Source organism: Canis lupus, chromosome 13 (assembly GCF_048164855.1).
Source record: "Canis lupus baileyi chromosome 13, mCanLup2.hap1, whole genome shotgun sequence".
Classification (NCBI taxonomy): Eukaryota; Metazoa; Chordata; class Mammalia; order Carnivora; family Canidae; genus Canis; species Canis lupus.
The window spans coordinates 10,888,322-10,913,081 of NC_132850.1; the positions used below are offsets into that span (position 1 = coordinate 10,888,322).

General features: G+C 38.6%; 1 protein-coding gene across 6 annotated transcripts in view; it reads right to left on the reverse strand.

The window, feature by feature from the left end:
• Window positions 1-23,414, reverse strand: part of OSBPL9 (oxysterol binding protein like 9) — a 160,756-nt gene extending 137,342 nt beyond the window's left edge. For 4 of the 6 annotated variants that reach the window (XM_072772118.1, XM_072772117.1, XM_072772115.1 and 1 more), the window contains exon 1: window positions 23,257-23,414. In XM_072772118.1, coding sequence (XP_072628219.1) covers window positions 23,257-23,367 — 111 coding nt within the window. In that variant the 5' untranslated portion in view covers window positions 23,368-23,414. The remainder of the gene's footprint in view (window positions 1-23,256) is intronic. The other 2 variants (XM_072772120.1, XM_072772116.1) reach the window with 1 other exon arrangement.
• Window positions 23,415-24,760: the final 1,346 nt, after the last annotated feature.

Genomic DNA, 24,760 nt, shown 5'->3' on the forward strand with positions numbered 1-24,760 from the left:
TGTAAAAGCCTATATTAAGAAGAAAGATCTGGGGGTGCTTGGGTGGCTCAGTCAGTTAAGTATCTGCCTTCAGCTCAGGTATGATCTCAAGGTCCTGGGATCGAGTCCCACATGGAGCCCCCGCATCTGGCTCTCTGTTCAGCAGGAAGTCTGCTTCTCCTTCTCTCTCTGACCCTCCTCCCTGCTTGTGCTCTCTCTCTCCTCTCCCTGTCTCAAATAAATCAATAAAAATCTTTAAAAAAAAAAAAAAAGAAAGAAAGAAAGAAAAAAGGATTTAAAATCAAGAACCTAACTTTATTCCTTAAGTAACTACACAAAGTGGGCAAATAAACCTAAAGTAAGCATAAGAAAGGAAATAATAAAAGCAATAAGCAAAAATCAATGAAATTTTAAAAAATGAAAAAAAAAAAATCAATGAAACCAAACCTTGGTTCCTTGAAAAGATCAATAAAATGGACAAAACTTTAGCTTTACTAACCAAGGAAAAAAAGAGGACTCAAATTACTAAAGTAAGGAATAAAAGAAGGACATTACTAACAATCTTAGATAAACAAAAAGGATTCTAAAGTAACATGATGGGATCTCTGGGTGGTGCAGCGGTTTAGCGCCTGCCTTTGGCCCAGGGCGCGATCCTGGAGACCCAGGATCAAATCCCACATCGGGCTCCCGGTGCATGGAGCCTGCTTCTCCCTCTGCCTGTGTCTCTGCCTCTTTCTCTCTCTCTCTCTCTCTCTCTCTCTATCATAAATAAATAAATTAATTAATTAAAAAAAAATAAAGTAACATGATGAACAAATTAAATAATCTAGATGAAATAGACAAATTCTAATAACAAAGTGTCACAACTGACTAAAGACATTAAAAATCTGAATAGACCTACAACAAGTAAAGAGATTGAATTAGTAATCAAAATACTTCTCACAAAAACACCCCTAGGCCCAGATGGCTTCACTGATAAATTCCATCAAATGTTTAAAGAGGAGCACCAGGGTGACTGGCAGTACAGCATCTTCCTTTGGCTCAGGTCATGACCCCCAGGTCCTAGAATTGAGTCCCCGCATCAGGTTCCCTGTGGGGAGCCTGCTTCTCCCTCAGCCTGTGTCTCTGCCTCTTTCTCTGTGTCTCTCATGTATAAATAAATAAAATCTTTAAAAATAAAATGTTCCAAAAAATGTTTAAAGAATTAACAACAACTTTTCATACTCTTCTAAAATTTTAAAATAAGTGAGACTCCCCAACTTTTTCTATGAGGCAAGTATTATTCTGGTAGCAAAACCAGACAAAAATATCACAAAAAAAAAGCATCTGCAAATAAAGTTGCAAAAATCCTCCACAAAATACTAGCAGACCAAATCCAAAAACATGTAAAAAGGATTATATATAGCTTAACTATTATAGTCTAAATTTGTGTCCCTCTACCTCCCCAAATTCATATGCTGAAATCCTAACCCTCAGGATGATAGTATCAGGAAGTGGAGCCTTTGGAATAGCCTCATGAATGGGATTAGTGCCCTAACAATAACAATAACAACAACAACAAAAAAGCCTATGAGAGCTCCCTCGCCCCTTCCACTATATGAGGTTACAGTAAAAAAGATGGTCATCTGAGAAGGTCCTTACCAGGCACTAAATCTACCAGTGCTTGATCCTGGACTTCCTAGCCTCCATAACTGGAAATAATTTCTGTTGTTGTTGGTTTTTTGGTTTTCGTTTTTTTTTTTTTTAAGATTTTATTTATTCATGAGAGAGACAGAGAGAGAGAGGCAGAGACACACAGGCAGAGGGAGAAGCAGACTCCATGCATGGAGCCTGATGTGGGACCCAATCCCAGGTCTCCAGGATCACACCCTGGGCCACAGGCAGGCGCTAAACCGCTGAGCCACCCAGGGATCCCCCAATTTCTGTTGTTTATAAGCTATCCAGTCCATGGAATTTTTGTTATAGCAACCCAAATATACTAAGACAATAACCAAGTAGGATTTATTCCAAGAATGCAATTTTGAGTCAACATATGAAAATCAATATAATATACCATATTAATAAAATAAGGAACAAAAATCAAACAATCTTCTCAAAAACAGGAAAAGTATGACAAAATCCAACATTCTTTCATGATAAAACTACTCAACAAAGAATAAAAGGTAACTAAGGGCATCTATAAAAACCCACAGCTAATATCATACTTAATGGTAATGGACTAAAGGCTTTACACCTAAGAGCAAGAACAAGAGACAAGGATGTCCTCTCTCATCACTTCCTTTTCTTAAAAAAAAATACTTTATTTATTTATTCATGAGAGACACAGAGAGAGAAGCAGAAACATAGACAGAGGGAGAAGGGGGATCCCTGTGGGAGCCTGATGCAGGACTTGATCCCAGCACCCTGGGATCATGTCCTGAGCCCAAGGCAGATGCTCAACCACTGAGCCACCCAGGTGACCCCCTTTCTCACCACTTCTATTCAACATTGTACTGAAGGTTCTAGCTGGGAAAATGAGATATCAAACACTACCACCAAAACACTATTAGAGGTAATGAATGAGTTCAGCAAGTTGAAGGATTCACACTTCTTAATATCAGAATAATAAAAAGCTACATTAACAAAGACAGTAATTAGAACAATGAAATAGAATTGAAAGTCTAGGAATAAACGTATATATATGGCTACAGTCGATTGATTTTTGACAACAATGCCAAGACTATCCAATGGGGGAAAGAATAATCTTTCTAACAACGAGTACTGAGACAACTGGATATACATACCCCTATGCAAAAGAATAAGATTGGAACCCTACCCAATACCATATGAAACCATTAAACTATTAATAATAAGCTAAAACTATGAAACTCTTAGAAGAAAAGACAAGTATAATCCCTTATGACCATGGATTATGCCATGGTTTCTTAGGATATCAAAAGTACAAAGCAACAAAAGAAAAATAAATTGAACATCAAACTTTAAAAAAAATATGCTTTTCAAAGGACACTATCAAGAAAGCAAAAAACAAACCACAAAATGGAAGGAAACATTTATAAATCATACATCTGATTGAGGACTAGTATCTATAATATATGAAGAACACTTATAATTCAACAACAAAGACAATTCAACTTAAAAATGAGTAAAGGATTTGAATAGGTATTTCTCCTAAGTAAATCAAATTAACAAGATCTCAGCCAGTAACAAGTGTTAAGAAAATAAAGCAAGGTGCTGATCAGAAATTCTTTGTGAGAGAATTTATTGTGGGGGTTCTACTATAATGTAGATGGTTTGGGAAGACTCTTAGAGGACTTGATATCTGCACTGAGATGTAAATGAGAAAAGCCTCTAAAGAATCTGGGGGGAAAGTTTCAGGCAGAAGGAAAAGCAAGAAATGAATGATTCATTAGTAAGCTTGTTCTCTGTCTCGGCAAGGGCTATTTCAAATACATAAAATAATAAAAAATACATATTACATTATCTGTATGCTAGTTAAAGTAAATGGACTTCGCTTTACATATAATCTCAGCAGTAGTTCACCAGGAACCCACTGAACAAAAGTTAAATAGAATATAATGTAATTTCAACCTCAAGTTGCTTTAAAATGCTTTGTGGACAGTCAAAAAATTACTGAGGGATGCTACTGAATTTTATTTTTAAATAAACCTTCTGGGCTATCAGCCTGCAGTGGGAAGGGTAAGTTTTTCTTTCATCTGAGGATGGGATTTGAAATCATTTGTGAAATGAGTATTAGGAAACACACAAAAAGCCCCCAACCAGAGTGGTGTGTCAATAACCTGTGTTCTCGAAAGAACAGCACAAAATAATCTTAATTTATAGAGTAATCAGCCTGCTCTGTTTCTTTCCTAAATCCTTAGGTTATTTTAAAGACACTGAGAATTACTGAGCTCAATGTCACTCTTAAACCAGCTTAATGTACAACTGGTTCTTTCAAACGGGTTAAGGCAGTCCAGCAGGGCCTCTTACTTGTTACATCCCGGATATATTTTATTACTTTATCTGAACTTCAGTATACTACATAAAAAACATCTTCTGAAAGGATGGCTACATACATTTCAAAGTAATTTAAGTTAGGAATGGCTCAAAATACTCCCCATTTATGCCTCTAAGGCTATAGACACATGAAATATCTCTTTAAAATGTACAAATTATTTTCAATCCCTTAAGCATATATGTGTTTTTAAAAAAGGGAGTTCCATTTGTAAAAAAAAAATTTCATTAAGTATACCCAGAGATATAGATCTTATATTATCCTATAGATAGTACAGTTTAATGAAATAACATGGGCTGTACAGTAAAAGAGATAAGGTTTTGAATTCCAGCTCAGTTCCCTGAGCTATTACTTATTTTCATAGGATCATTGCAAGTACTGAGTTAAAACAAGTAAATCACTTAGCATAACATACCTGGCATGTAAAAGGCACAAGATTCATGCCCCTTCCTTGTTTCTACCTTAAATATAGCAGGAGATGCACAATCATTTTTGCTGGCCCTAAACTAATCCTATGCCCGTTAGACCAAACTTTTAAGCATGTCTCCTACCATCAGCTCAATCCCCTCTACAGACATTACTCCCATTACACATACACACATATACACACACACAACTAATCTGCTTTAGGAATAATACATAGCCCCTACAAAAAACAAGCAACAAATCAATAGTTTCTCCTTCTTCATGCTCACACTTCCTTTGTGAACTCCTTCTCAATCCAGCTCCTATGCTCAGGTACAATTTATTGTAATCTATTCAATTTATGAATGTTACTATTGCACTAGTTATTGTTTTATAGTTATTTGTTACATATATTCCCTTGTCATACAGTGGATTTGATTATCTTCATATTACTATTATTCCCCACCCCATCTTACAGAACTTAATTGATGCCTAGGACCTGGAAGGTATTAGATAAATGTCTGCTAAATGAACAGCCGCCCCAACCTGCCCAGGTGGCTCCATCAGTTGAGCATATAACTCTTGGTTTTGGCGCAGGTCATGATTCAGGGTCCTGGAATAGAGCCCCACCTCTCAAGCAGTGCAGTCTGCTTGAGATTCATTCCCTCCCTCTCTCCCTCCCCCTTCGCTCATGCTCCTTCGCTCATGCTCACACACACTCGTTCACTCACACACACACGCACAAACACACACACACACACTCTCACTCTCTTTCTCTCTCTCTCTCTCTCTGTGTCTCTAAAATAAATAAATAAATTCTAAACTAGCCTGGGTGGCTAGTTGGTTAAGCGTCTGCCTTAGGCTCCAGTCATGATCTCGGGATGCTGGGATTCAGCTCCACATCAGGCTCCTTGCTCAGTGGGGAGTCTGCTTCTCCCTCTCCTTCTGCCCCTCCCTTCTGCTCATGCTCCCCCTCTCTCTCCCTCTCTCTCAAATGAATAAATAAAAATATCTTTAAAAAAATAAATGAATAGCCCCAGCCTCGTCTCTTGGCACCCCACTCATTCAACATAATTCACTCAAAATATGCCAATTCATTCCCAATTTAGGCTATTCAACAATTAAACAGGGGAAACTTTTTTCCTCATTTCTGATGCCTCTATATCTCTTTTAAACAAATTTTTTACAATTACATTTAAAATTATTACCATAAACAACTAAAGAGCAAGTCTCCAACGTTATATAAGCATTAAATCAAATAAAACTTAGCATCAAACTTACCACTTAGTTTTATCTTAATTATAACTAGTTAACTAACTGTACCTCCAATAGGACTATAAGCTTTTAAAGATTAGTTCAGCAAATTCCAGCCTATACTAAGTATTCAAAAGTATCTTAATGAACTAACTAATTCACAGTAATATAAAGTGTCATCAATCGAAACCTGTTTAATTGGAAATGTAACCATGGATTTAGATTTACTCTATGAAGCAAATGAGCCTAGAAAAGTTTTGCACAAACATATTCAAAATTCACAGGGGAAGATGAGTTTGCCATTTAAACTAATTCTACAATCCTTATAAACCAAAGAATGTGTCCCCAAACCTGTTATATAAAGACACTTAAATTCTTATTTGAATGTTAATTTTACTTTGCTTGAAATAAACTAAATCTGTATTAAAAAGATCAAGTAAGAGTCTCATCTGACACACTCTGAATCTCTCATAGCTAAAAGTGAGGTCTCCTTCTGAACTTTTTAACACATAGCATCCCATCTTACCTTTCTTAAACCACATACTACTATCTTGTATGAAAATAATGTATGTGCGTGCCTCTTAGAGGGCAGGGTTTCTGATTCATCCTCTGCCCTCCCCCATCCAATAGCCCTGCTATACCCTTGCAAAGAATAAACATTTAATACATTGATGGTAGAGTACTTATGGACAAATGTCAAAATGTTCTCTCTCCTTTTTTTTTTTTTTTTTTTTTTTTCTCTCTCCTTTTAAAATAAATGTAAACACTGTCTCAGTTATGTCATATGTTACTTCATTCCCAACAGTATATTATTAGGTTGTACTCATAGCTAGTGTTGCATCTTGGGCCATATATCCTGGAACACAGGTAGTCAACCTGCTAGGCAAAACTCACCTATAAAGACAGAAATTACAAGAGGCTGACTCTAGGGTGTAAGATGGACAGCAAAGAGACAGGAGGGAATTCTGCAGGATAACAGCAATGCACTATATTTTGGGATACTGGTAAAAAGAGTATAAACAAATGTGAAGGGGCGCCTGGGTAGCTCAGTGGTTGAGCATCTGTCTTTGGCTCAGGGCGTGATCCCAGAGTCCTGGGATCGAGTCCTACATTGGGCTCCCTGCATGGAGCCTCCTTCTCCCTCTCCCTGTGTCTCTGCCTCTCTCATGAATAAATAAAAAAACATAAATAAATAAAAATAAACAAATATCAAAACTCACCTATCTGTACACTTGAAATCTGTGGGTTGTTTTTTTTTTTTTTTTACTGGATATAAATTATATCTCAATAAAAGCAAATAAATAATACTTGCCAGAATTCCATACAGATAACACTGCTTACAGCAGCAATTACAAAATAGAAAATGACAGCAGTAATACCCATTCCTGTAGTCTTTCCTTTTTTTTTTTTTAAAGATTTTTTTTAAAGGCAGCGCTAAACCAAGCCACCAGACTGCCTTGTAGTCTCCTTTTTATTTAGAGAGCAAAGACTCCTTAAAACATTTTGATAGGGGGATCCCTGGTGGCTCAGCGGTTTGGCGCCTGCCTTTGGCCCAGGGCGCGATCCTGGAGTCCCGGGATCGAGTCCCACGTCGGGCTCCCGGCATGGAGCCTGCTTCTCCCTCCTCCTGTGTCTCTGCCTCTCTCTCTCTCTATGTCTATCATAAATAAATAAATAAATCTTAAAAAAAAAATCTTGATAGTATTTAATGTACCAGAGAGTCTTCACTAGCTAAGGTCTTATGGGCACTCAAGACCAAAATGTCATCATGCTCCTGGAAATCTACACCAATAAAAACTTTGAAGAGCCACGGGCCCACAACAGTGGAAGAATTTACCCATCAATCATCTCTCATGTTATCCCAGATAACTCCCTCGTCTCCCACATCCCCCATTACAGAATGCCTCATTTTGCACAAAAGATTTAGTGTCTATTTACACAACAGATAAAGCCTTAGGAATGTATACTCAATCAGGATACAAGGTGATAGTAACATTAGGGGTCTAAGGTCCTGGGAAGACAGCTGCCTTCCTTTAAAGAAAAGACATATATCCCAACAGAAATATACACAAGATTATCTGTAAGAGCTAGAACAGCCTGGAAATCATTATACTAATTATGACTAATTATGCTAAGTGTAAGAAAGTATTAATAGTAATAGAACTGAAGGAAGACGGCCAGAGCAAGAACCAGAAGGCCAGAATAAAAGTTTTTCTGATGGACAGCCCCGTGGCGCAGCGGTTTAGCGCCGCCTACAGCCCAGGGTGTGATTCTGGAGACCCTGGATCAAGTCCCGCATCGGGCTCTCTGCATGGAGCCTGCTTCTCCCTCTGCCTGTGTCTCTGCCTCTCTCTCTCTCTCTTTCTCTGTGTCTCTATGAATAAATAAATTAAAAATCTTTAAAAAAAAAGTTTTTCTGACCATAAGATTAAACGTATTCAGTTCTCATAATAGGTATGTCTCTAATATGGAGATACTGTATCATGATATCAATGTCAAATGCCATTAAATATCTGTAACACATAACTCAGTCTACTTTTGTTTAGAAATTTTGTAATCCATATAGCTTGCTTTTACCAATGCACTAATCAGAAAGCCTAAGTATTTATACAGTCTCAACAGTTAATTTCTTGTTATGAATAAATTGGAATATTAGTTTGTATAATAGTATATACAGTGTATATTTAGTGAATGTTGTATGTCAAACACTGTCATAAACCTTAGTTTTCTGTTAACATTACTTACTGAGCACTTCTATTCCAGATACTGTGCTAGTACTTTAAGCACAATTTTATTTAATTCTCACATCAATCTTTTAAGTTCTTTTATTATATCCATTTTATAATCGAGGAAACAAAGTCTCAGAAAAGTTTAGTAACTTGCCCATGGACTCATAAACAACAAGTGGGAGACATAGGATTCATATCCAGGTCTAATTTCAACGGCCATAAAGGTCATAAATTTCTACCACAGTTACTATAAATCTGGTTAAGTCCTCCTTCAAAGATTTTGAGTCAACAAGGCTGAGTGTCAAATCAGCAATCCTTCTGAATTCAATACTGTAAATGTTACCCTATAAAGACTTGAAGGAGTGCTCCAAAGAGTGTACCCCTATCTTCCAAACTACCTCTAGCATGTTAAACACTTGGTTACTAGATTATAAATACATGTCACATACATACATAGCACATAAACTGTGTCATACCTGCACTGGGATCTAGGGTATCAGGATTTAATTAATTTCACAATGAAGCATATTAATATTTCTGTAGTGCAACATATATTTACACTAACTGTCATAAAGACCATAAAGCAGCCACACAGTTCAAGACAGACTTTACTTCCAAATGAGATTATAATAAATTTAGGGGAAAAACCTTTGGAATTCAGAGATTAAGGGATTTCAAAGTTATGGGTAAAGGTTTGTGAGCATATAAACGTGTGTGTTTTTAAGTAGGTTCCATGTCCAGCATGGAGTCCAATGCAGGGGTGAACTCACGACCCCGAGATAAAATTCTGAGCAGAGATCAAGAGTTGGATGCTTAACCAACTGAGCCACCCAGGTGCCCCTGTGGTATTACATCTTGACCTACTACATTGTAAAGTCTCGATTCTCTCATTATTTCTTTAAAAAGACAGTATCTTCAAGTCAGAATTTCAAGCCAATAGATCAGTGAAGAAAACCATTTTCACAGTTTAATTAAACACAGTTACAATAACTTAGAGTTTTCATATTCTTTCTAAAGTTAGAAATTAAATACTAAATAATAGTCTAAATTCTGCAAATTACTTAAAGGATGTTAATATATATGGACCTCAAGGTAAATTTTCTATTTTTGCTTTGCTTCTCAAATACTGCCCAGAATACTAAATAATATTAATGTTATTTCACAAAAAACAATTGAAGGAAATGACAGAAGCATGCATGTTAAACTTCAGGTGGTTTGTGTTATATATTAGTACTTCTCTGTGCTGTGATAATCCATTATTATCTTTCAACTTCACTTCTCTGGCAAAAATTGCCCAGGAATGTTTTTCTGTTTTTGGAAAAGACTAAGTAAGGGCCCAAAATAATAAGGTCGTGAAAAGACAAACCATGAGAAGAGCATACAAAAAGTCAATGATGAAAAAATTTGTACAATACACAAAATAATTTAGTTAGCATGAACAATAGTCAGAACCACAGAATTTTGGATACTTAGTTCTAATTCTAAGACTCGTCCTCAGCCTCAATTTAGAATGGATATGCTCCAAAAGCTCCTTGTTCAACTTTGGAGATTGGAACTCAGAATAAAGTTTTACCAAAAAAAAAAAAAAAAAAACTGGTAAAAATGTTCCCAGCAATTCAAGAGCCATGCCTAAGGGCTTAAGAAATGTTCAAGTCTGTGATTAGTTAAGATTTACAACAAACATAATTTACTTTCACAATCAGGGGGATAGTTTTTTTCAAAAAGGCTATTTATTTTTTTTAATTTTTTTAAGATTTATTTATTTATTTATTTATGAGAGAGAGAGAGAGGCAGAGACACAGGAGGAGAGAGAAGCAGGCTCCATGCCGGGAGCCCGACGTGGGACTCGATCCCGGGACTCCAGGATCACGCCCTGGGCCAAAGGCAGGCGCTAAACCACCGAGCCACCAGGGCTGCCCTATTATGTGATTTCTTTCCTTTTTTTTTAAGATTCTATTTATTTACTCATGAGAGACACAGAGAGAGAGGCAGAGATATAGGCAGAGGCAGAGATATAGGCAGAGGGAGAAGCAGGCTCCTCACAGGGAGCCGGATACAAGATTCGATCCCCAGACCTGGGACCACACCTCGAGCCAAAGACAGACACTCAACCACTGAGCCACTCAGGTGTCCCTATTATGTGATTTCTTAAGTCTCAATGTCTTCATTATATAGAAATAATATCAACTACTTCACACTATTGTTCATTCTATAAATATTTACTGAATATTCAAAAATGCCAGCTACAGCTCTAGATGCTACAGATAAAATAGTGAAGTTTCTGTTCTCGTGGAGTTTATATTCCAGAGGAGAGATACAGACAATAAACAACAAAAAGTAACTTCAGAAGCTAACAACAAATGCCATGAAAAAATAAAACAAGATCATTGTGATAGTGACCGACAGTGAGGTCTACTTTAGGTGGATGTTATGGAAAGGCTTCTCAGAGCAGTGACATCTGAATGAAGACCTGTATAACAAGAAGGAATCAGCCATGCTACAGACCTGAAGTAATAACAGTCTGAAAAACTAGAAAACCTATACAAAGGCCCTGAGGCAGGAACAAGTTTCATGGCTGCCCATGAAAAATCTTTAATAAAATGTTAAGTTGGAGAATATCATGTATAAGATGATCTAGTTACATAAAATAAACATACATGTATATTTAAGCAGAAACAGTTTTTAGAAAAGCTATTTTCCAAAACACGGGAATTTCAAATGAGACTTTTCTTCCTTCTACTGTATATACTTTTCAGTACTGTTTCATTTTCCTAAAATTGAAGGTGTGATCTCTTCAAGAACAATAAAACTATTGTTTTAAAAGAAATAAAAATCAATATCACCAAATTCTGCAGAGACAGTGCTATTAAAATTAAGTGTGAAAAACAAAAAGTACTCGTTGAGTGTAGCAACAAAGCTATCATTGGAGACCTCTGCTAGGATTTTCAGTAAAATCTGGAGGTAAAAACTGCTGCAGAGTCAGTGTAAGATGGATGGAATGGATACACTGTAGAAAACTCTGACTACAAGTTTAAGAAGAGAGGTTCAGGATGGAATATCCAGGGAGACACAGAATGAGAGATATTTTCAATGTGGGAGAAATACGACCATGTGAATTTGTTAATGAAAAAGTCAGTAGGTCCTAAAATTCATACAGAACTTCAAAGGACCCAAAATAGGCAAAACAATTTAAAAAGAAAAGAAAAGAATAGAAAAGAAAAGAAAAGAAAAGAAAAGAAAAGAAAAGAAAAGAAAAGAAAAGAAAAGAAAAAGTCTGAAAGACATACTTCCCAATTACAAAATGTATTACAATGCTATAATACTTGAAACAGTGTGACATTGACATAAGGACAGACATAAAGATTAATGGAGTAGAATTGAGAGGCCAGAAATAAACCCTCAGGTTTATGGTCAATTGATTTTCAACAAGGCTGCCAAGGTAAAGAACAGTCTTTTCAATATATGGTGCTACAATAACTTGATAGCCACATACAAAAAATAAAAATAAAAAATAAGAACATAAAATTTAAGAAAAAGAATGTGACCCTTAATTCACACCATATACAAAAATTAATTCAAGGGCAGCCCAGGTGGCTCAGCGGTTGAGCACCTGCCTTCAACCCAGGGCGTGATCCTGGAGACCCCGGATCGAGTCCCCACATCGGGCTCCCTGCATGGAGCCTGCCTCTCCTCTGCCTGTGTCTCTGCCAATCTCTCTCTCTCTCTCTGTGTGTCTCTCATGAATAAATAAATAAAATTTTTTAAAAAATTAATTCAAAATGAATCAAAGACCTAAACATAAGAGCTTAAACTTTAAACTCTAAATAAACAAATAAATAAATAAATAAATACTTTAAATTCTTAGAAGAAAGTAGGTGTAAAACTCTGTGATCTTAGATCGTTTTATATCACCAAAAGCACAAGCAAGAAAAAATAAAGTTAAATTAGACATAAACAAATTTTAAAATTTTGAGTCTGCTTCTCCCTCTGCCTCTCCCACTTGCTCATGCTCACTCGTGTGCTCTTTCTATCAAATAAATAAAATATTTAGAAAGAAGACACTTAGAGAAAAAAATATTTGCAAATCATGTATCTAATAAGGGATTTGTATCTAGAATATATTTAAAAAAAAAAAACCCTTACAACTCAAAAAAGACAATTCCACAATTTAAAAATTAGCGAATGGGGGATCCCTGGGTGGCGCAGCGCTTTGGCGCCTGCCTTTGGCCCAGGGCGCGATCCTGGAGACCCGGGATCGAATCCCACGTCGGGCTCCCGGTGCATGGAGCCTGCTTCTCCCTCTGCCTGTGTCTCTGCCTCTCTCTCTCTCTCTCTCTGTGTGTGACTATCATAAATAAATAAAAAATAAAAATTAGCAAATGATCTGGAGGCACCTGAGTGGCTCAGCTGGTTAAGCATTCAACTTTTGATTTCAGCTCAGGTCATGATCTCAGAGTGCTGAGTGTGGAGCCTATTTAAGATTTTCTCTTTCTCTCCTTCTGCCCCTCGCCCCCAACCCCTCCACCCTTGCTCTTGCTTTCACTCTCTCTCTAAAAAAAAAATAAAATAAAAATTAGCATGTAGGGCTAAAAACTCCCATGTACGGCTCTCTAAAAAAATAAAATAAAATAAAAATTAGCATGTAGGGCTAAAAATTCCCATGTAGGGCTCTCTAAAAAAAAAATAAAATAAAATTAGCATGTAGGGCTAAAAATTCCCATGTAGGGCTCCCGGTGCATGGAGCCTGCTTCTCCCTCTGCCTGTGTCTCTGCCTCTCTCTCTCTCTCTCACTGTGTGACTATCATAAATAAATAAATAAATAAATAAATAAATAAATAAACAAACAAACAAACAAACAAGCAAACAAATAAACCATAACAACATACTACTTCACACCCACCTGAGATGGCTATAATCAAAATGACAGATAATAACAGTACTGGCAAGGATGCAGAGAACGTGGAACTTTTATACCCCTGGTGGGAATGTAAAATGATGCTGCTGCTTTGGAAAACAGTCTTGCAATTCCTCAAAAGGCTAAACATAGAGTCACCCCTACGTACATCTAAGAGAAATGAAAACATGTTCACACCAAAACTTATGTACACAAATGTTCATAGTAGCATTAGTCACAATACACAAAAAAGTGGAAAAAACTTAAATGTCTGTTAACTGGGGATCCCTGGGTGGCGCAGCGGTTTAGCGCCTGCCTTTGGCCCAGGGCGCAATCCTGGAGACCCGGGATCGAATCCCACGTCAGGCTCCCGGTGCATGGAGCCTGCTTCTCCCTCTGCCTGTGTCTCTGCCTCTCTCTCTCTCGCTGTGTGCCTATCATAAATAAATAAAAAATTTAAAAAAAATGTCTGTTAACAGATAAATGGATAAATACAAATGTGTAATGCTCATACCACAAAATATTTAGCAGTAGAAAGTAATTAAAACATTATGTTAAATGAAAAAAAGCCACATTAAAATCATTTAAAGGCGACTTTTATAATATGATTCTATTTATATGAAATGAACAAAATAGGCAAACCTGTCAGAGACCAAAAGTAGATTAGTGGTTGCCTAGACTGGGGTAAAATATTGCTAGTAATATAGTGGAAACAGTGTTTCTTTTGGAGGTGATGAAAGTTTTCTAAAATTGTGGAGATGGTTACACAATTCTGCAAATATATTAAAAACCATTTAATTCAAATAGGTGGTATGTAAATTACTACCTGAATAAAACTGTTACACACACACACACAAGAAAAAAGCAACAGGCAACTCAAAGATTTCCTAAAAAATTTCACATTTTTGTGAAATTGTTACAATGATGTCTAGTTGTATTGCAAAACAAATATTCTTAAACCACAAAAGCCCATACACAGAAAGGAAGTTTAAGATACATGAGAGAAAGGGAGTAGAGAAAAGAGAAGAGAAAATCTATAGACTGAGGTCCTTGAAAATTTGTGAGCAGATGGAATCCAGAACCCCCAAGGATTACCTCTTCCACTCTGATGGGGAAGGATGCAGATAAGCGTTGGCAGGAAAGTAGGTATACTATTAAGTGTGAGTATAAGATGTTAAGGTGTTCCCACTAAATGTCTCTGGGAGGCATGGCACCTTCTCTGAATGACTGAGGAAAGAAAATGAGAGAATGTAGACAGTTGCCAGAGCAACAAAGCAAATATTTACCCATCTGTGCTATAGTAATGCTAAAATAAAATACAAGAAATGAAATAGGTAGACAATCTCAGCATGAAGGCTTAATGTGAACAAAACTCCAGGAAACAGAAAACCAATTTTCATAATAATCTTAACATTGTCATGTAAATGGGAAAAAATTATGAATACCTCAAAACAACTTCTTTTGAATATAAGTCCAAAAAAAAAAAAAAAAAAAAAAAAGAATATAAGTCCATTTGTAGGATTCCACGTACCTTGAAACTTAACTTTTGGAAAAAAAAAAATTAGGTCCCTTTTTTTTTAAAGGAACTAGTCCAAGAGAATCTTTCATGATAAAGTGAGAAAGAAAATAAATAATTGGATTGGCCATTTGTCTTTCTCTATAAACAATAAAAAGAATTAAATCCTTAATTTAAATCACTTGTGCATTCTCCTAGCTTTGATTGGAACTATATAAATATTTGAAAAGCTGATCCTATGACAATATGCCACATATAGAGTGGCATATTTAAGAACAATCTATTTTCTGTCCTTCCACAAATTATTACCATCCACAAAACTGCCTGCAACAGAAGCAAGAGCTGACTGCTTATCTGATATAACAGGGATCCCTGGGTGGTGCAGCAGTTTAGCGCCTGCCTTTGGCCCAGGGCGCGATCCTGGAGACCCAGGATCGAATCCCACATCGGGCTCCCGGTGCATGGAGCCTGCTTCTCCCTCTGCCTATGTCTCTGCCTCTCTCTCTCTAACATAAAATAAATAATAATTAAAAATAATAATAATTATTATTATCTGATATAACACACTAAGCAAAAGATCCCACACAGTTCTACAGGCTCCAGATAATTAAACAAAAGCCACTGTTGTGGATATAAGCTCACTCATGTTTTACATAAACCATGGAAACATATATATTTATTAGTAGTATAGTCTGAAAAACTTAAAAGGATACATGAGACACAATTCCAAAACAGCCTTTTGAATCTCATCTCTAAACCTAGTTTTAAGGGCCTTGGACATTCCATTCACTACAAGAACAATGTGCCACACTGTAGGACTTGAAGATCATGATGCTCAGTATTGCCATTAAGAAGTTTACAAACTTGTTGTACAGATATAGAATGTACCATGGATACAGCTAGTTAATGATAACAAATATAAAATGATTAAATGCCCAAAGAATTATATGAGCAAGTTTCAAGGGTATTAAAACAGGGGAGAAAAAAAATCAAGGCAGACTAGAGTAGTCAAGAAAACAAACGATACAAAATTTCCATATATTTCTTCACTGATACTACTTACCATTTTAGAACCTTTGTTTTCTTTTCAGGACATTAGATTAGATACAATTTTTCTGACAGCCTGGGTGGCTCAGTGGTTTAGCGCCGCCTTCGGCCAGGGCGGGATCCTGAGGACCCAGAATCGAGTCCCACATCAGGCTCCCAGCATGGGGCCTGCTTCTCCCTCTGCCTGTGTCTCTGCCTCTCTCTCTCCTCTCTGTGTTTTGTTCCTTTTACAATTCAAAAGCTACTTTACTAGTTTTGGACTTCTTAACATATACCATTTAAGCTCAATAAAAACTGTCAAAAAGAGTTTATTTACAAAAGTATAAATTCACTTTTAACTGTTTGATGAGAGTGGTGCTGATACCTTTCTAGGAGAACCTGAAACTACCTCTTTTACATCTTTGCAAGAAAAATACATATACTTAAGCTCTTCAAAATTTTTGATCATCTTCCAAACACTGCTAAAGACTTCAGATGACACTTAAATGTGTTTCAACTACCAGTGGTTCTGAAATGCAGAATCATTATGAGTCTCTTCCAGGCAGCATGTAATAGTGAAGAACATATGATTTTTCTAATGATTCTTTTTACTAAGAATACCTTGAGCCGCCCTGGTAACTTACTAATTAATTCACTTTCTAACTTTCTCTCCAAAATGTTACAAAAACAAAATATAAAGAGAGTTAAACATTTTTGTGTAATGATGAAACAAATCATACTTTATAATCTCATCTAGTTCCTCAAACAACTGGAATAACCTTTAATGTGTCCCTAGCCATTCCTTTTTCCAGGTCCCATGGCATTGATCTAAATCTTCACTATGCTCATAAGTCCTGACTCTACCCTCATTTTTAACATGGACCTTGATTCTTGTCCCTACATTTAAACAAAATCCTCTCAGAATCCCTACCCCTTAGTTCTATATCCCTCTCTGCCTCTTTCACAATGAAACATCTTGAGCAATCTACTTTTTCTACTTCTTACACCTTACTCTCTAAACCATTCCAATCTGCCTTTCTTCCAAACTAACCACCCCACAGAAATTGATCTCACCAAGGTCATCAATTGTCCAAATTGATCAATCTGGTGGATATTTTTACAGGTCTTTACCTATTCAGTCTTCTCAACAATATTCAAGCCAACTCACTATTCCTACACGTTGACTGCCACATTCTTCTGGTTTTTCTCTTACATCTCTGGCTGTCCCTTGTCACTCTCCTCTGTAGGCTTTCTTCTCTGCCAATTCTTTGAATATGACTATGGCTTAAAAAACTGTCCACAAATTCTTTTGACACTTCTTTCAAAAGGTAGGGACTAATTCCCCTCTCGATGCCTGAAATTCCCATCCCCATGAGCATAAGCTAAACTGTATGGTGCATTTGTAATGAACCAAATAAGGCAGAAGTCATGTTCTCAGACTAAGTCATAAAAGGCATTGCAGCTACCTCCTTGCTTTCACTTTGATCACTCCTTCTGGGTGAAGCCATAAAGCCTATGATAAACACTAGCCTAACCCAATGGAGAGGCTAGCTGATGAAGAACTGAGGCCACATTCCAACAGCCAGCAAGGAACTGAAGCCTGCTGCCAACTGCTGTGAGAGTGAGTCATCCTGGAAGCAGATCCTCCAACTCCAGTCAAGCCTTTCACAGGACTGCAATCTGAGCCAATATCTTGACTGCAACTTCTTGAGACCCTACACCAGAACCATCCAGCTAAGTCACTCAAAGTTCTGAGCCACAGAAACTATGATAATAAATGGTTTTTGTTTTAAATTGCTAGGTATTGGGATACTTTGTTATAAAGCAGTAACTAATCCAATGATGTTTCTCAGCATCCTATCTATTCTCACTTTCTCAATTCTCCATATATAAAGCTAATATGTATCTAACCAGATTTTTTCCCCTCAATTCCAGACTATAGGACATTTTTACATCAATTTCAATATGCCCCCAAAGCAACCGCTCCCCCAACCTGTTCTTCCTAACTTCCCTATCATTCATCCGTGTAAAACCAAAAACCTGCATTTCATTAAATGACTCCTCCCTTTTCACTCCTATCCAGTCACTAAGGCCTGTCAATGTGACTTGATTATTTCTCTGTAATGACAGTCTTCTTTAAAGAATACAAATTTTACCTGTACCTCTTTTTTTTTTTTTGTAAAGCTTGCTGTATATTAAAGACCTTTTTATCTGTCAAATTAGTTACAATTTTCCCCAAATTATTTTTTTTTAATTTTTATTTATTTATGATAGTCACACAGAGAGAGAGAGAGAGAGAGAGGCAGAGACACAGGCAGAGGGAGAAGCAGGCTCCATGCACCGGGAGCCCGATGTGGGATTCGATCCCGGGTCTCCAGGATCGCGCCCCAGGCCAAAGGCAGGCACTAAACCGCTGCGCCACCCAGGGATCCCTACCTGTACCTCTTGATCAATTTTAAAATCAGAGACAACCAGACATCATGTGCCACTTGATGTAATGTTTCACATATGAAAAATTCTTGCCCAAAAGAAAAAAAAAAAAAACAGGATTAAGCTTCTAGCTCTAATTATCAGTTTATACAGTTCCTCTATTGTAGGAAATATGGACAACAAAGGAACATGTTTAAACATACCACAAGAATGTTGCCAGCAAAATCCAGAATGCAGAAAATTCTACAGGATAAGTGAGATCCGGTTTCTTCAACAAGTGATAAAAAAAAAAGAGAGAGAGAGAAAAATAAAAAGGAAGAAGGACCTATAAATTTATGTGTGGATCTTGTTTGGAATCCTGACTCAAACCAACTGATGAGGGAAAGATGTTTGAGACATTTAAGGAAATTGAACACAGACTACATATTTGATATTAGTAAATTAGTATTAATAATATTTAGTTGTAAAAAAATAATAATAATATTTAGTTGTAATAATTGCATTGTTTTAACATTTTTTAAAAGAGAGAGACCTTAATTTTTAGTAATACATTTGAAATATTCACAAATGAAAGGATACAGTATCTGGGATCTGCGTTAAAACAAACCAATGGGGGAAGGAAGGAGTTGGTGGAAGTATTAACAAAACTAGATTGGCCATATGTTGATAATTGTACAAGCTGGATGACAGTAATTCAGTTTACTACCCTCTTTTATATATGTTTGAAATTTTCTTTAATAAAAAGTATTCACAACACCTAAATGACTTTCCAATGCCCTGGGGAGTAAAGTTTAAATTCCTTAGGTGGTTTACCAAGAAAGCCTTTCATTATCTGGCCCCTTCCTACCTCTCTAGATCTCAGTACTGTCCATCTCACAGCTCAAACTCCATGACTGTCAATTTCCTGATTCTTGTCTCCTCTGAAAACATTTATTCCCTCTATCTCAAGCAGTTACCTCTCTCTGCTCACATAGTTAACTTCTATTCATCGTTCAGGTCACAGCAAATCTGTTTCTTCTAGGAAACCTTTCCTGACCTTCCAAGACTGAGTCAAGTAACATACCTACATACCCAAAAGCATCCATCCTATGCTTCCCAGATCACAGGTCTTACTTGCTGTATCCCCCAGGATACTCTAGGTATCATGAAAGCAAGGATTATTTCCATTTTATTTGCCATTTTAACACCTTTTTCAGCATAGCACCTGGCACACAGTAGGTTCTCAAAAGGTTACAAAAGGCATGATCTTCACTAACTTTCTAACCTTCTAACTCCTCATATACCTATAATTCCCACAATTTTCCTTCCTTTCTCATCTTCCTCTATGATCATGATTCACATAAATGGTAGCTGTTCAGACACTGTTCCCAAATTATACCTTAGCTGCTCCAAATGCCTTCTGGACTCAATATCTTCCTATCTCCTATACACATCTTTACATGAGAGCTACTCAGAAATTCTCAGTATCTTCTTAATGCACTTTCATTTTCTCAAGTTTCCCACCTATTGCCTGAAATGCTCTTCTTCCTTTATCCTATAAATCTCAGCTCAAATGTCTCCCTTGCCTTTTCCAGGCAATGTTCCCACAGCACTCTACTCTTATTTCTATTGTAGAATTTATCATATTGTTTTGAAATTATGTTTAGGTGTCTGCTGCTAGAATGTGAGTTCCTAGGTAGAAGGGAATCTCTCCTTCATTCTGTACCTCTACCATGTATAACACAATGCCTATTACAAAGTCAACCCCAAATTAATACTTGCTGAATGAACTGTATTACATTGTTTCTAATAATTAAAAGATTGAACTAGAGCTAAAAAGACTGCCTAAATCTACTTTCCTAAAAGAGATAATCAGTTTCTCTCTTCCTGTATTGGGCAGAACAATACTATATGAAGCTCTTTTTAAAAAACTGAAAATTCACAGAGTATGAAAATAAAAGAAAGATAAAATAAAAAGATCATTCATTCCCAGAGAACAGGTCTAGGTCTGGGCCTAGGCCCAGAGAAAAAGATCCAGGCTGAGGTGACATTTAGGCGAATCTATTCAATTCACGGCAATCCCAGTGATTCTAACCCAACTCTAAGATTATTCCAATATCAATTTTCAGTACAGGACAACTCTAAAGCAAGGCCAATCTACTTTAGTTCAGGGTTTTCATGGCCATGCTGGAATAGACCTCCAACCACGAGCCAGACCAGAGCCTAAGTGATTCTGAAAACAAGGAACAGGGTGACTTGCTATTTATTACTCTGTTAAAAGGCTAATATAACTACTTCAGATACTCTTTCTGGAAGATGTAGCTCCAAGTTATAAGCCCCACACAAATCACTAAACTGTATCTTCTAAGCCTTCTGAATCCTTTTTTTTTTTTTTTTAAGATTTTATTTATTAATTCATGAGAGACACAGAGAGGGAGAGGCAGAGACACAGGCAGAGGGAGAAGCAGGCTCCATGCAGAGAGCCCAAAATGGGACTCGATCCCGGGTCTCCAGGATCACGCCCTGGGCTGAAGGCGGCGCTAAACCGCTGAGCCACCAGGGCTGCCCAGCCTTCTGAATCCTAACATAGTAAAATAATGTCCAAGTGTACAGAAGTCCTTGCCAATGTTCAACATGTCTCCTATTTTGTCTTTAAGTAGATACCTATCCTCTTTTCATGTTTGCTGGACCTCCTCCTCCTCTAATTTGGGATTAGGTATTATTTTATTTTCACAAGATAATTTTACTTTATAATATTTCCCTGATGTTTCTCTACAAGCAAATGCTTTGACACCAAAAAACTGGGGGAGTGGGGGGAGACTTCTAAATAGACATTAGTGAGAAATAGGATATCTCCTTCAGCTGGCAAGGATGATGTTTCATTGAGTCTGGTCTCAGAAGGGAAAAATTACATATTTCTCCCTTCTGAGAAGGGAGAAGGGTAAGGGGGAAAGGAGAGAAGTAGTATATGAAAAATCTGTATTTAGGGCAAGGAGAGATTTATCAAGGTATTTAAAAACTAAAAGGGAAAGGAGGCAGTAAAAGGATGCAGAAAAGGCAGAAAAACAGGAAAAAGGGCTACGAGCTCCTAAGAACCCAGCTTTCGGCCTCTAGAGTACGGCCCTAGATTTAAACCAATACAAATTTGGGATTTGTAGAGTTAAGTTAATTCCATATTGCCACTTATTGAAATTACCCTACCTTGAATAGGCTGGAAAGGGTCAGTGGGAATTTCTAATTATGGTATCTACTGAAACCCAACATTACTCTTCATTTATCTGAGCTATAGGATTTCATTACTCCAGAGTTTTCAAGATACAGTGTTCAGTTGCATCTCCTTCATGGCTACCTAAAGATAATCGTGAATGATAGGCTTAAATCTCATTCAGATTTTGGTCTTTTTCTCCCTTTAAAAAGTATGTAGATGGGGTACCTCGGTGGCTCAGTAATTGAGTGTCTGCCTTTGGCTCAGGGCGTAATCCTGGAAATCGAGTCCCACATCAGGGTCCTGGAATGGAGTCCCACATCAGGTTCCCCGCAGGGAGCTGCTTCTCCCTCTGCCTGTGTCTCTGTCTCTCTCTGTGTGTCTCTCATGAATAAATAAAATCTTTAAAAAAGTAAAAATAAAAATTATGTAGAGAAAGGATGTAAGTAGTTAAAGGGCGTTGAAAGTAACTTTTTTTTTTTTTTTTTTTTTTTACTCCTGTAGACTTGCCTTTAGTAACTCACAGCTTGCACTTTCCTCCTCCCTGCAGTGAAAGTGAAGTGCAGTGAAAACAGAAAGCCAGGAATCTGGAATCCTGATCACACCACTTACTGCTAGCTTTGTGATCTTGAGCAAATTACTTAAAAGCCTGGAGCCTCAAATTCCAAAACTATAAAATGAGGATCACAAGTACATACCTTACATAGTTATTGTGAGTGAAATGAATTATGGGAGCCACTAAACTAGAATATTGGCTCCCAAGAAAAAGAATGGACCTTGATCTCTGCTGATTCTTGCTCAAACGCACACGTGTGTCACACACACACCTAGCCCAAAGCAATAATAACTAACATACAGTGGGAGTTCAATAAATATTTTTAAATGAACAAATAAATATTTCTCTCATCAATATTAATCCTTCTCAAATGATGATTTTTTCTTCTAATTTTCTGAAGCCTTCAGGGAGTTCTATTTCGTCCTTTTAAGTGGTTTCTTCCCTCTCAGTGGCTGTTATTAACTATACACTATTCGGAGACGGCACCTTTTTAGGTAATTTCTCTAATACCACCCACCTTCTATTTCTAATGCGGTAGGTGTGGAACGGGTAGTCAGAACCTAAGATTCAAGGCCATTCCGGCACTTGCCCCCGCCGCTAGTTAGCGCTGAATGACGGTGGAGCCCCACCCCGAGCCCCCTCCGCGACACAACTTTCAGGAGACACCGCAGTCTCCAGGCGGCTTTCGCTAACAGGAGACGCCTGGGGAGGAAGCCCTCGGCTGCAAAAGTTAAGGCTTCGGTGCCGCTCGCCTCTCTCAGGACGGAGGAGCGCGTCCCATAAAAGACACACTCCGTCCGGGCAGACGCGAGGGGCTTCAGACTCCCCCGTGTCGCCCGCAAGCCTGAGCACCGGGCCCCGCTCGTGTGACCGTCGCCCGCAGAAAACCGCGCTCTTTAATCCCAGGAGGGAAGCTAAGGGGCGCGGCCGGCTTCGGGGTCTCGGGGGGGTGGGGGGGAAGGGCACACAGACTGCGTGGCCCGAGCCTTTAAATCACTGCTACCACCGCCGTCACCTGCCTACACCGCGCTGGATCCCACCACAGCTCCACGCAGGACCCTAAAAACGGAACTCGGCTCGCCCCTAGCCCGTAAACCAGACAGCCACTGCCTGCTTATTGGCTGCGCCGGCATCTCCTCCACCGCCATTGGCTCCCCCGGACGTAAGGCCTCCCCTCGAGGGAACCCCTCGCACGGCGGCGCCCCCAGCTTAGCACCCCGCCCCGGGAGCGACCCCTGGGGCGCTCGGAGTTCTGCCCCCTGAGGTCTCACCGTGTAATAGGAAAGCAGCCCTGCATTGTAGTCCAGCACAAACCAACGGTACTGCCACCCCTTCATCACGTTGGTCCATTTACTCAGCGGCCCTTCCATGATAGACGCCATCTTGGGAGCCGCCAATGACAACAAACGGCCTGACGTCACTCGCTATAAGGTATTCACCGGCTGGGGGCGGGGCCGCCGCGGGAAGGGGCGGGGCCGGGCGGGGCCGGGCGGGGCCAGCCGCTGCTGCTGCGGTCAGCTCCCCGCCCCCGCCCCTGCCCCCAGCCGTCACCTTAGACCTTCCCAGGGACGTGAGAAAGGCAAGCATGAATACCACTAGGATTACTGAGTCACATAAATAATTTTATTACCCATGATGATACCTTACGGGTCCCAAAGATTTCATATATGATACTCATGTATGCATTCATCTCAGAAATCCATTCACACACACACACACATACACACAAAGAAAGAAATCCATTCACGTAAGACATACTTGCTATTTTGTGCTAGACACACTTTTAGGCTTTGGGATTCGGCACAGACTTCATGAGGGGCAGAAGGAAACAGGCAACAAAATAAATAGCAAATTATCACTGGTAAGTGCTATGGAGAAAAATGAGAGGCAGAACGTAGGAGATGCAATTTTAATTTCCCAAATGAAGAATGCTTGAATGAGAAGGTAACTTTTGAGCAAAGACCGGAAGAAAGTGAAGGAGGGAACCTGGGAGAAGAGTCTTCGGGGGAAGGAATAACAAATTCGAAGACCAGGGATCCCTGGGTGGCGCAGCGGTTTGGTGCCTGCCTTTGGCCCTGGGCGCAATCCTGGGGACCCAGAATCGAATCCCACGTCGGGCTCCCGGTGCATGGAGCCTGCTTCTCCCTCTGCCTGTGTCTCTGCCCCCCCCCCTCTCTGTGTGTGACTATCGTAAGTAAATAGAAATTTTTAAAAAATTTTTTTCAAAAAGACCAGACAGGGATCCCTGGGTGGTGCAGCGGTTTGGCGCCTGCCTTTGGCCCAGGGCGCGATCCTGGAGACCCGGGATCGAATCCCACATCGGGCTCCCGGTGCATGGAGCCTGCTTCTCCCTCTGCCTGTGTCTCTGCCTCTCTCTCTCTCTCTGTGACTATCATAAATAAATAAAAATTAAAAAAAAAAAAAAAGACCAGACATGTTGAAGGAACAGCAGGTTCAGTGTCAGTGGATGTCATGAACACACTGTGAAGCACATACATGAGTCTTTGCACAATGTCAGCTTTGTTCAATCATAAAGCAAAGCTAATCATAATTATAAAGCAGGTTCAGGCTTCCAGACTCAATGTTATTTCACCATGTGATTAAACTTAGCTTCTTACACAGCACAGAGAGCAGGACAGAAGACAAATCACATAACAAACAAAAAATACAGAAAGATGTAGGAAATTAAGGAACCAATGCAAAGTCAGTCTGTGGACACACAGCTGAGATAAGGCCTCAGTCTGGTCCAGGTCAGCTCTCAGCACTTACTGCTTA